Source organism: Podarcis cretensis, assembly GCF_951804945.1.
Source record: "Podarcis cretensis genome assembly, chromosome: 12".
Taxonomy (NCBI): domain Eukaryota; kingdom Metazoa; phylum Chordata; class Lepidosauria; order Squamata; family Lacertidae; genus Podarcis; species Podarcis cretensis.
This window is the reverse complement of record NC_137181.1, coordinates 26,407,477-26,421,369: the sequence shown is the minus strand read 5'-3', so window position 1 is coordinate 26,421,369 and position 13,893 is coordinate 26,407,477. Positions and strand designations below refer to the sequence as shown.

Below are 13,893 nucleotides of genomic sequence, written 5' to 3'. Positions count from 1 at the left end.
TTCACACATTTTTCACTTCTCAGCAGTCCTGCGTTATGCTTCATGACCCAATCTTTGCAAGAAACTCAGATTCGTTACTGAAGAGACAATTTGCAGAGCGTTGGAAAGGTTATAGGGTGAGGGAGATAACACACTCATTAGCAGACAGAATCAGCTTGACAGTTCCATTCCTTAGAGCAACCTTCACCAATCTTGTGCTTTCCAGATGTTTTGAACTACAATTGGCTATGCTGTGGTAAACAACATCTGGAAGACACCAGTTTGAGACACCAGGAAATTTATTTTCCCCTGTTCTACAGTTAGCTTTACCTCCCAATTGTTCTAGAGGTGAACTACTGACAAGGCTCAGAGAATTGGAGTCCCTATTTAAAAACAAAATAGGCCAAATATACTTATTTATATGTGAGTAAATTTTATATATAAAATAATCCACCAACAAGCTGCAACAGGCCACTCTGTTAAAGGTGAAGCCAAGAAGATTGCACCAATTAGTTTTTCATATTTGTTTGGTATTATGAAATGGCTGAATGTGCAACTTACGTTTCAACAGGTATTTATGTACTGTGCTAATATGTTAACAACTAGTTGAAGGATAAAGAACACATCTCTTGCTGTCAGGAGAAAGACGCAACTCCTCACACTGCCACCCTCCAAAAACAAAACAAAAACACCCTTCAAGAGCCACAGTAATAATTTGAAATCACCAAATTATTCAAAAAAAAATTAAGCACACACAAGAGGACACCATAATCATATTAAACTGAGTCATATTTACTGAATGTTATAATACATGAGTAAAGGTAGAAATTAGTCATTTTGTCTTAAATATGCTCATAGTAATGTGTGCTAGCTTCATGAAATTTGATGCTTATGCAAGTTAAGTTGCATTCAAAGCTGTAGTTATTAAGGTTCTGCATTATCATTTGTCAAAATTTCAGCAGGAGAAGGATTGAGACAGTTCCAAACAGTAAAGCAATTACAAAATGCCATATGGTTCAGCCTCCAATAGTGAATACAGTGCTTGTTTTTACCATATCCACAAGACAAACACGCTACTGCAAAAAAATCAGCCATTGGATATATAGTACAACAAAGACATTGTAATAGAAAACATTTGCAGCAGTAGATTTCAGATGTCACCAATAACAACTGCTACTTGAAAAACCTTGCAATAATTCTAATAAAAATTGGCCACCCAAAGTTAAGGGTGTGTGTGTGTGTTTAAATTCCACGGATAATTAATGGCCCTAAAAGCATATTTACATTACGCTCGGATTGTGGCTAGTACGTAAATAATACAGTGGTATCTTGTTGCTCAAAGACTGTGCAAAGGTTTACAGTTTAATATGCACCACATTGTGTGCCCTAGCGAATACTACACAGATTCTCAACACAGGCAATCAGCAGGAATTATTAGACCAATATAATTCGTATCTTTGTATTTACAGACTTGCTACTGTATGATATTTTATAGTTAACAACTAGCACCACTATAGTCAAAGGGCAGTTAAGCAAGTGCTTCTAAACTGGTTGTAAAAATATACTTTGCAAAAATTGAATATGTAAGGTCTTAAGGCCTCTCAGGCTTAAAAAATAATAATAATTGTGTCCACTGTAAAACGGGCAGGATTTTGTCTTTTGTTTGCATGCATCTCAAAGGAGAATTGGTAGACAACCTTGTGGTTCCTGGGAGGGCATCTGAGAAGGCTATAGGACCCTCTCTCTTTATGGATAGAGAGGCAGGTATGCCCTTGGAATCCCAGCCACCATGGAAAGGACCTTTGTCATTGCCTCTCTGTTGTCACTGCTCCAGAGGAGAGGACAAATGGAGAGCATATCAGAGTGGATTTCCCATTTGCCCAGGAGTCAGTGTGCTTCTTTTCCTCCAGCTTCTGCCTGGCTGGTGTAAAACCAGTAGGGTTCAGAAAATGGTGGCTTTACTGCCAGAGATTCTCTCCATCCCCTCACTGAATTGCTCTGCTCAAGTCTATTGGCAGGATTCAGACTGTGCCATCTTCTACCACCCTGATTGTCAAGCTGATATGGTGTATCCTACCATTGCACCATCCCTTATCAACTTATTTCAGTTGGTTTATTCCACTTTCGTTTTTCCATGGTTCTAAATTTCCTATAGCTACAGCAGTTAGCACAGCTATTTCTGTTACAAGATCAAGCCTCTAGCGTGTGGGTTTTTGCTTTGTTTTTAAGCTGTGTTGCCTATCCCTAGTAACTTCCACCCACAAAAACCCAGTTGTATCCAATGTTAGTTCTATTCAGAGTAAACCCATTGGAAATTAATGTGCATGTCTTAAGAACCATTACATTCACTGAGTCTACTTTAAATAGAACTAAGTTGGATTCCACCCATAATACTACTTTATTAATAAATCATACTGCAACTAAAATATACCTATATATGTTAGAAGAAAAATTGTTGTAAAATATTTCTTGTTTTCAAAGTTAAGAAAATGCTATTACTATGTTCTGAGTTTAAGTTGTTGTTTTTTTAAAACATAGGCTGGTTGCTGTGGCCCAGCTGAAAAGCACTGGTTGACCCTTTCCTTGGATTTTAGCTCTCCAGTTGGTCTTGAAAATGGCACCAAGCGTGGTACTATTGCTGTGTTTACATTGGCAGTCTAAGGTAGCATGCCTCTACTCACCTGGGAGTTGGCCAAGTACTTCCAAGTGAGCATACATAGACTTGCTCTGTATTATTGTTGTTTATTGAATTTATATACCGCCCTTTACCCGGGGGTCTCAGGGGGTTCTGTAGAGGTTGTAACATGGAGTTACAGAGTTACTTCTGACACAATTTCTCTACAAGGTTGGGGAACCCGTGGCCCTTCTGATGTTGCTGAATTGCAGCTTCCAGCATTCCTGACCATTAGCCACTCTGACTGAGGATGATAGGAGTTGAAGTCCAACAACACCTGAAGAGCCACAGGCTCCAGAATTCTCCTGTGGAACTGAAACATCTTTTCCACATTGTACGCCTGCATGTAAGGGAGGGATGGGTCCTCTAAATTTTGCTGGGACTGCAGCCTCCTTCATCTCTAACATGCTGGTTGGGGCTGGTAGGAGCTGGGAATCCAACAACATCAGGAAGGCCCTGAAGTGAGGAATTACAGTGCTTACATGGTTTATCTGCAGGTCAAACATACATACAGCCCTATAAAACAGCTCTCAGCACAGCTGGAGATGCATGGCTTATCTTTCACAAAGAGGCTTCACATGAATAGGTGCTGTAGTGGTATTACACACAGAACAACAACTCATTAAACATTTCTCTGAAGGACAACCATGGAACTGTCAAAGATTACAGCAAGAGGAGTCAAATTTTTAGTAGTGTAACATGGAACACTGTCCCAAATGCCACTATAGATCCTGCTTAAAAGCTGCTCTGTAGACTGTTTCATATTTGCACATCTGGCTATTTCAAGCTCTGATGCTATTAAAAAGCAGTTTTTATGTTCCCCTGGACACGAGATGAGCTCTTTTAAACTCAGTTGGAGCCGAGTGGGATGAAAAGGCATGTTGTCATTATTTAATTTTGTGCCAGAGCTCAAAGCTCATTATAAAACATTAATCCAAATGCAAGAAATAAAGTAAAATTAGCTATAACCCTCAAGAAGCACACAATACTGAAAATATTGGAAGCCATGTTAAATAGACCAAACTAATTTCTTCAGAACTTATTTGTGTTTAAGGAAAGCTTTCAGACTCCAAATTAAGCAATGAACTCCCTCGCCTCTTCCTCCACACACACCAGATAATCTTATTTGAAAATGAAGACATTTGAGTGTAAATGATCAGCAGTGTAACCATGGTAGGAAAGGGGAAATAGTGATTGTCCCCCCCACCCCACCCCACCCCCAAAAAACACCACAAAACTGTCATGGATTCCTTACATTAATTCCTGTGAATCCACCAACAGAAGTGGATTTTTACACACAGACAAAAAAGTAGCCATTTCAGGTTAGCAAACTATAGCTACTTCTAATGTTTTTACTCACTACCTTATGATGCCAGATTCAGACAACTGAACAATGTGTTAGATTCCACCACTTATTTTCACATACCTAAAACAAACCCTAAGCCAGCAGGTGTGGACTAACATTTCAGCAACACTCTGGAATGAAATTTATTCTCACTTACCTTCATACTGCTGCTGTCTTGCTGCATGTTTACAGAAGAAACACTCTTTTTTAAAAACCCAAGTTGGGTTGGCCTGGGCCTGATTTCAGGCCTGGTAATACAGTTGCCAATCAAATGCAGCTGTGACAGGTCAGGTGACTTGTGCTGAACTAATTACAGCTGCAAACTATAGGAAAGGTCTGTTCTGAGGCCTACCAGGTCCACTCCCATTCTTTGCCTTTTAGCTGTCTGTTTCCTTCCTATATAAAGGCTTTGCATACTACCGTTTGTGGTGCCTGACAGATATTAATAATATTAATAATAATTTTTTATTTATACCCTACCCTTCCCGGTTCAGAAAACCGGGCTCAGGGCAGCTAACAACAAATTTAGAACACTTCATTGTAGAAGCAGCATAAAAAACAGTATAAAAACATGAATAACAATAAAATTCAAAGTTCAGAAATTTGGGGAAAATCCATCTAATAAGCATTAGAGAGTCACCAGGGCTAGCTGGCTGGATTAGTCCTACTTGGGCCAGCGAGGAGGCATGGAGAGAATTAGCTGTGGGGTCTCAGAGTGGGTAATCTTCATAAAAGGGGAGGGGGAGGGAGAGGGAAGAGAAGGGAAGGGAAATAAAAGATCAGGCTGAATTCAAATTAAAGGCCAGGCGGAATAGCTCTGTCTTACAAGCTCGACAGAAGGAGGTTTAATCCTGAAGGGCCTTAGTCTCATGGGACAGAGCATTCCACCAGGTCGGAGCCATCACTGAAAAGGCCCTGATTTCTTATGTCACCCCCCATCCATTGCCTTCATTTTGCCCATTTCATTGCTGCGTAAAGGCTTTGCAAACTATTGTTATTCCTATCATGAGGCACAGTGAGCAACTTGTCTCAGGCAGTAGATTGACAAGGGTGGCCAAATGCATGTTCCATGCCCCCCTTGTCCTGCCGAGCCATGAAGCATCACTTTGGGTTCCTTTCTCTTTTGTTTGAGGCGTAGCAGCCACCACGCTTCAAACAAAAGAGGAAAGCAAGTGGTGTCACCTGAATAGCCGTACAAGAAAATCTGTGGCCACTGGCATTGGGAATAGCAGACCAAGCAACAGCTGTCCACAGAATGAGGCTGGCTCAGCTACAAAGACTCCTTAGTCACCCCTCCAAATCTCTCATGACACTTAGCCACATGCTTAGTGAAGTCTCACAAGAGTTTGGGGTGGCTTCTCTGTGGCACTGCAACACCTACAGTAAATAGCAGCAAATAAGCTTTGACGGTGCCCCCAGCTACTGTTCATGGCTTGTTGCTGCGACAGCATCCTAGGGAACCTCACAAACACCACAATCCTTATTCCAGAGCCAGAGAACCTTAGGTCCTCCCAATTTTATTGGACTACAACTCCTATCATCCCTGAATACTGGTTATGCTACCTGGGGCAGATGTGAGTTGGAGCTCAACACCTAGAGGATCACAAATTTATTGCCTTCTGCCTTTATGTTTTCTTTGCTGGCGCAGCGGCTCATAGGAACAAGGCTCATAGGAACAATTTCAATCACATTTTACTAAGATCTCTTTTACTGGAAATCTCCACAGAAAGGAGACATGCTCATTTATCCTGAGAAGAAATAAATATTGTGGGGAACCTTCCATTGCCTCTGTCTGTGAACACAGTTCAGCAGAAGCATCTTCATATACATATGGCTTAAAATAAAACAAACAGATGCCCTGGACCTGTCCATATGGATCAAAAGTCTGGGGATAGCTAGAAGCAGCACCTCTCTCAGAATCTTACCTCTTCTGTCTTTCAGGACTCAAAACCCATTAGTTAACCTTCAGACTTAAGTCATCATTTCCTACTGACCAGCATTCGTGACCCTTTCACACACCAAGGCAATCCAGTTTTGTGAGCTGAGAAATCCTGCACTAGACCATGGAAGTAAAAGCCAAGATTTATTAAAATTATATTTTAACTTTACATTAAGATTACTGAATGGGTAAATATTTACAAATATTAGTAATGGTCAAAACAATGGTAGGTAACAGTGTATGCCATTAACTGCAGACAAGGGTGTATTCTCAATGAATGTTCTGAAGTTGTCTCAACTAACACTACATTACATTCAGCTCTGTCTGGCAAAAAAACAAAACTTCACTCTTCCTAATGACCTGAAAATAAAAGATGGAGGAGGATTTAAAAAACAAAACAAAAAAAAACTTAATCTGTCTTTTTTAAATGATGCTTAGGTTTGTACCAAAACAGAAAAAGATCCAAAAAGGCACATGATATACATCTAAATGTTTCAGATACTGAGGATCAAAAAGCTGTGTGTGTGTGTGTGTGTGTGTGTGTATTCTCTATAATTAATATGGAGGTGGCCTTTTTATTTTAACCTTCCTTTAACCTGAGGGTAGGTTGCGTTCCAGAAGTTGCTTCAAAATCCACTGAAACCAAGGGAAAGGCAGCCAGGTTTTCAATCAAGTTTCCCCAAGTCTAATGGCACAAGATGTTAACTTAGCTTTCACCCTCCAGTCTCTGACTGACATTATATATTTCCAAAATTATACTTTTACATATACTGTACAATCCTTTAGACATTTTCTCAGGTGGGAATTTGCTCTCTCTCTTTTAACTTTCCTTTCCTATTTATTACAAATCAAAATACTTACCCAACTTTATGCTTCTTATAGGGATTATTTATGACTGCAAGGCCAGTGTTGTATAAATATAACTGGCAGAGTCTTATAAATATAACACTTTAAAAGTCTTACATATTTTACAATTGGAGACATTCTTAAATGTACTTTATATTCTCATAGAACCAACATTTTCAACTAAGTGGAATTTCTTAAAGTAAGTCCAGTTACATCAGGGACAGGTGAACCTGTGGCTCTCCAGATGTTGGGCTACAGGTCCCACCAACCCAACTAGTGACTAGGCTCAGTGGGGCTGATGGAATTGAGAGTCCAACAACATCTGGAGGGTTCACAGGTGCTCTATACCTGAGTTAAATGAAGGAAGGCCACACATGGCAACATATGTACCAAAGAATTGTGTGAAACAAGTATGAAATTTAGAAGCTGTTTCCATTCGAATACTGTCAAAAGATCAGATGATGCCCTTGCCAAAGAATGCTTTAAATAGAGATTTTTCAACAGCCCATTAATTCCTTGCCATGCATGTGGGTATCACTTTATTCTGGGTTCTGCAAGGCAGTGTTTTCCGAAAATCTCTTCTCTAGTTGCTGCTAGGGAAAAAGCATGTTGGAATCACTGGGGGAAAAGATCAGAATTAAACATCTCTGGTCCCAACATGTATATGTTGCAACTTCTGATACTAACAAAGCATCATATATAAAATCTTGCCTAATGCATACCTTGAGAGCTACAACACACACCACAGACCTATAATAAGGTGCTTATTCATTTTTATCATTTTACCTCACAGTTATTTTGGAATGCAATTAACAAGAGTATGGGAACATACTGACTGGAACATATTGTTAATTTTAAAAAAATACACAAAAAACATTATTTTGCAAATGCCTTTGAAGATTCCTCTCCCTTTCCTTTTTGCATATGACCATCACCTGCAATGTTACATCACAGAATGGGGAACCTGTGTCCTTCCAGATGTTGCCAGACTACAACTCCCATCATTCCTGGTGATTAGCCATGCTGGCAGAAGCTGAAGAGAATTGGAGTCCCAACATCTGGAGGGCCACAAATTTTTCCCCCATCCCTGTGCTTAGTAAGTCAGGATAACAGCTCCTATATAAGAATCTATACTGGCAATATTGTGTCACCTTCACAAGATTCCCTATATTTGATTTTTTTTAAAAAAACACAACTTTGCTAAATCTTTCATAACGAACTCAGTTCAGGAACATTGATGAATGTATATAGCCAATAACAACATAGTATACCGATAGTGCATAGTGCACGGTGTAGGAACAGAGATTCCTCCATACATGTATTATGAAACTCCATGTAGATGAATGGCCTCTGGTAACTTAACCAAACCGTTCAGTTAATGGCTCTTATTTGGCCAAGAAGTGCATTATTTACATAGTATTATATCAGCACATAGGATAAATTGGTGAAGCCAAATAACTTAGGAGCTCTGGATAGCTGAACTTCAGGAAAAAAATGTAATATATACAGCAAATGTGCCATTCTGACCACCATCACATTCACTGTTGTGGTCCCTGATTGTGACGCCATTGTTTTTTATGAGTGTTCTGTTAAAGTCCCATTGATTTCATTGGGAAGGAGAATAACATGTCTTGCAGTGAACCACTGTTTTCTGTGGATCCAGGAAGGCATTCTAGACCCTTCAGGTTAGCACCTGAGCTTTGGCATAGCAGCTACAGAGGGGCGGTTTTTGAGGGAGGAACAGCACAGTTGAGGAAAAGATTGAAAAATCCTCCCCCAACACTACAAAACCATCCCTCCCCCTTGCAGCCGCTATTAGATTTAAAAATATATATTGGAAGCTGTCTTATTTCGAGTCAGACCCCTGGTCCATCTAGCTCACTGTTGTCTACGATGACTGAAAGCCATTCTCCAAGGATGACTTTTCCAGTCCTGCTTGAAGACGATTCTGATTGACAATTCTGAACCTTTTTCATACAAACCATGTGCTCTTTCATTGGCCTATGGTCCTCCTTCCATGCCACGCCTACTTTGGCCCTTAAGATTCTTTGACATGTAATGTTCACTCATGAGTGTTCTTCAAGCAAAACAAGAAAACCCCACATTATATAATTGCATTGTTGGTATTTTACAACTTTTTACACACGTATGAGTTTCTACTTAGAATATAATCACAAAAAGTAATAAAAATTTAAAAAGCAATTTTTGTTGTTGTTGGCTTCTTATGTCATAATGTTTGCCTCTTCACATCCCACTTGCGGAAAAAACATTTCTTACTTCTGCATGCTAGTTTTACTAAAGTATAATGACTAGTCCCTTACACATGGAAGGTGGTGAACGGAGGAATTCATGCACACAGCATAAATGTTTACATATCAAATTCTGAATTCTTTTTGTTTTTGTTTGTTTGTTTGTTTAAAGTTATTTGGGATTATGTTAGACCAGAGAAAAACCCACATTTGAGACTCCCAATTAGTTTCATTTGCGCATCTACATATTATCTGTCATCATGCGGAATACTCTTTTATATTTTCAGTTCCATGTATCCCAGGTAAATGGGGTATGTATATGGTTTGGTTGCTCTTTACTTGTAATTAAAATCCTAATCTGCTGCAGAAAATTGCCTTTTCCTTCTTCAGGGAACTTGTTTGCTCCATGCTGGTCAGCATCTCTGCCCTTCAAATTGTCCACTTAGCAGATGAATGTTCAGCGACTCAGCAATGCTGAGTTTGTATAAAATCTGAAGTAAACAGTTCTGATATCAGCTCAGGTAGACAGTGGAACTAAATGGAAGTCTCCCATAGCTGTAAGAGGACAAAGAGAAGAGAAATATCCATTATTGCTGTTCCTGTTATACTACTATTCCTGCATTGCATGACCCCTGGGATCCTTTCCAACTTTACAATTCCATGATTCTACAATTTCTGTATTCCATGTTTTAACTATGCAATGGAAACTTCTGTTGTCTGAGTGAAAGCAGCTGCTGTGGCTCAGTGGACAGAAACCCAAGTTGACATACCAACCAGACCATTAATGGATAAACAGCTGGCTCCTCCAAGATGAGACCAGTACAAACAACAGTGAAAGACAAAATGGTGTTTGTCTGCATCTAGCTTAAATGTCAAGTACGCAGCAGATCCAAGGAAGAAGTGAGACTTACCCTGGCACTTGCTCTGTTGGCCTTTTTCTCCTCATCAGGAAGTGGAGGCATCGGGTATGGGTATTTTCTGCTGGAGGCAATGGAGCCAGTAGATGACGAAGGGGACTTTGCAGGGGAAAGGGTCCTGAGGTGTTGAATAGACAAAAATAAACAGAATGTCTAGGGATACCAGCCTTGCTACAGAAACTGGAACTACTTTGAAGCTATGCTGGGAATTTGATTCAATCACTCTGCCACACATAGTTGGAAAAGAAGCCAAAGGCTTCCAAGCTAATGTAGCTTAGGAAACGGTTCAGTAGGACCAACTCCTGTGCAAATCTTGTGCAATTCTAATTCATATTAATGGAGACTGCAAGAGTTGTTCTCAAGGGACTGCACTTTTTGACAGTGACTAAGCTAGTCCTCACCCATCTTCAGATGTTTTGGACTATGATTCCCATCAGCCTTACTCAGAATGGCTGCGCTGGCTGGGGTTGATGGGAGTTGTGGTCCAAAACATCAGATTGGCAAAGGCTGAACTACATACTATGAACCAGACTTCTTATCATTTTATGCATCAAATGATAAAAAATAAGCTATTTATAAAATTGGGAATATGATTTGTTATGAACCAGATTTAGGGTAGCATGGTGAATAAGAGACAGAGCTATAAATGTTCTCCCCTCAGCCTAAGTGGTCTGTCACCTGGAATTTTGGAGATAATGATATTGGTCTATCTTATCAAATTGTTATAGGGATTAATGAGGTAATATATGTGACGCTTTCATTATTATTTAACTAAAAATTCTTCCTTTATATCACATTGTATCTATGCCTTCATCTGCATTATAAAAAGGTAAAGGGACCCCTGACCATTAGGTCCAGTCGCGGATGACTCTGGGGTTGCGGCGCTCATCTCGCTTTATTGGCCGAGGGAGCTGGCATACAGCTTCCGCGTCATGTGGCCAGCATGACTAAGCTGCTTCTGGCAAACCACAATTCTCACAGCGGTTTAACTGCCAAACCCTCTTCCCAAGGGACTATGGGAAAGCCAGGGCTGCTTGAAGTGGTGCGATACTGCTTTAAATGTATAATTCAAATGAGGCTTACGTACCTACTATATATATTTTAGAAAGTTGTTTGTTATACATTTGGACGCCTCTTAAGATATATTAGCCAAATTTTGAATGATGGTTCCTGAGATCAAGGAGCAGGTTTTCATCCATATTTGGATACATTTGGATTCTATTTCAAATCAAGAGAGCAGATGGGTTCACTGCACTGATTTTTAGCCCCTAATCTTTGTGTTTCTTAAAATTCCCAAACAAAGCTGGGTATGAGGCTGCTAGCGCATACATACAAAGCATCAACATTTTCCCTTTATTCATGCATTTTTGTACTGGCTAAGAAAATGAGGAACTGGCAGAAGAAATTTTTTTAAAAAGTGACTGTGCACTAAAGAGTCACCAACCGCTTATACCAGGCATAGGCAAACTCAGCCCTCCAGATGTTTTGGGACTACAATTCCCATCATGCCTGACCACTGGTCCTGCTAGCTAGGGATCATGGGAGTTGTAGGCCAAAAACATCTGGAGGGCCGAGTCTGCCTATGCCTGGCTTATACTAATGCAAGTCCCACTGTCAACTGTGCACCTATGTCAAGGATGAGGACATCTGGAGCCTTTCCAGATGTTGTTGAACTCCAACTCCCATCAGGTCCAGCCAGCATGACCAATGGTTAGGGATGATGGGAGTTGTACTACAACATCACCTTGAGGGCTGCAGGTTCCCCATCCTTCACCTACATTGATGTAAGTCTTCGCTGGCTCAGAGCTTAACCGCAATCTTATGCGCGACTACTCAGAACTAAGCCTCAACTACGTTCAGTGAGGCTTACTCCCAGGCAAACATGTCCCGGGTATAGGGCTGCACATAAGTTGCTTTTTTGAAAGCAGCACAGCAGAAACATTTATTACAGTGTATGAGAACGTGTTACATTATACAGAAGGCATGCAGTTCAGAGGCAAAAAAGGGGTTAATTGTGAAGAAACAAAGGCAAATACAAAGAGCTGAACACCCAAATTAGTAGACATGCAAGCAACATCCAGTGCACAGTGGTTCCAGCCAAAGTAGGAGTCTGGTTTGGGGGTGGGGGCGAGGGGTGGGGAGGATAGACAAAAATGGACTGATTGGTCAGAGAAATCAGCATTTCTGTACAAGGTAAGGAAAGCACTAGCAAGTCAATGTCGGCATCACACGGAAGGGCATTCTTGTCCGAGTCAATAAGGCGTCTGCACTTTATTGACTAGAGTTATACACACAAGGGCATGGACAACTAAAGTGTCTCAAGAATCAATTCCGGAATCAAGACAGACCAAGGAAGCTCTGTATCTGGGTCATGTGCAAGAAAACATAAAAGTCAGAAGCACAGCTGGTCTCAGATGTTCCGGTACCCTGACGAAATGCTAGACTCACTCACCGCCCCGACCCCAGTCCTGCGCTCATGGCAGCCCTTCCTCACACTCCATCCTGGGTCCCTCTGGCTTGCTGAACTCAAGAAAGGATGCTTTTAAAAATCCCTCATCACATGGCTGTGCCAGCAGCCTCCTTAGATCCCTTATGCCTCCCTCGCCTCCATGCATCTCAGACCATGTTTATCTACTTTCCACACCAAACCCCATAGTTGCCCCCACATTTCTTCAGATATCATCTACATATTTCAGGAAGCCTTTTATGTCTGGTGTATTGTGTTCTTTTATACTCTGTTGGAAGCCACCCAGAGTGGCTGGGGCAACCCAGTCAGATGGGTGGGGTACAAAGAAAAAACAAACATTATTATTATTTTCCCACCCCAACGGGCACTGCCTACTTATTCATCAGAAGTGGATTTAGGAAGCATGTGATCTGCCCTAACAATGTGTGTAGAACGTAGAGGCGTTACCCAGAGGATCTTGGGAGCATCCAAAGAGTTTCAAAATCAGATACAAGCGGAAGCAGGGCCGTCTTACCCATAGGCACTAGGGTTGTGGGGCACCTGGGCACGAGCTGTCAGGGGTGCCAGGCCGAGAGTCTGGGGCCTAAGAGATGAGGCCGGGGAAGAGCCCGCCTGCCGCTCCGCTCTCCTGCGCGCCTGGGACTGGGCAACCTGGGGGGGGGGGCGCGCGGATCTTTGCACCCTGGCACTACATATGCTTAAGACAGCCCTGAGTGCAAGTCCCTCCTCTGTGCATACTTTAAGAGTATATTCAGGAATACATTTTCAAAATGCAAACCACAATGTGAAATAAGTACATTTCCTGATGAAACTGCAGGTGCCCTTCTTGGACATTATCACAGAAGGAAACCAGAGAATCCTGATAAACTTTGCTCATTAAATACATCAAGCTTTCTAATAGCTTGCTATTCTTATATGACAAGAGCATTGGTGTTTTGTGCCCAACTCCTGTTTCTGTGATATGAAAAGGAAGCTCAACCATCTTTGTTCAGAAATTACGCAGTGAAGTGGTGGATTTCTCTAATGTGCCCTCTTCTGAATGCAGATGGGGTGTCATCTTTTTGAATGTGCCTCCACCAAATAACAGTGCTAAAGATCCCTCCCCCCGAGGTTTGCTTATTGCATGCAGGTAATCTATGCTGATGAGTTTATACATGGTTATACATGTTATACATGGTTTGAAACAGTGCAGCCCACAGTCATGATATCTGCCCATCCCTTCCTTCTGCATCATGTGCACTTCAGCTCTAATTATTTCATGAACTTACTTAGCTGGAAGGGATGCCCTGACAGTCACTATGACTTATGTGTGAAAAGGCTTGGCTGAAAAAATATTGTGAACACAGTATATACCATAGAGCAGTGTTCCCCAACATTGGGCCTCCAGCTGTTTTTGGACTACAACTCCCATCATCCTTGACCACTGGTCTTGCTAGCGAGGGATGATGGGAGTTGTAGTCCAAAAACAGCTGGAGGC

At 41.2% G+C, this 13,893-nt stretch overlaps 1 protein-coding gene across 13 annotated transcripts in view; it reads right to left on the bottom strand.

Moving 5' to 3' along the window:
* Positions 1-6,062: 6,062 nt before the first annotated feature.
* Positions 6,063-13,893, bottom strand: part of ADAM22 (ADAM metallopeptidase domain 22) — a 122,579-nt gene continuing 114,748 nt past the window's right edge. For 11 of the 13 annotated variants that reach the window (XM_079948273.1, XM_079948279.1, XM_079948281.1 and 8 more), the window contains 2 exons: positions 9,944-10,067; positions 6,063-9,587 (listed from right to left, as the gene is read on the bottom strand). In XM_079948273.1, coding sequence (XP_079804399.1) covers positions 9,567-9,587; positions 9,944-10,067 — 145 coding nt within the window. In that variant the 3' untranslated portion in view covers positions 6,063-9,566. Of the gene's footprint in view, positions 9,588-9,943; positions 10,068-11,150; positions 11,168-13,893 lie in introns of those variants that run through there. The other 2 variants (XM_079948275.1, XM_079948276.1) reach the window with 2 other exon arrangements.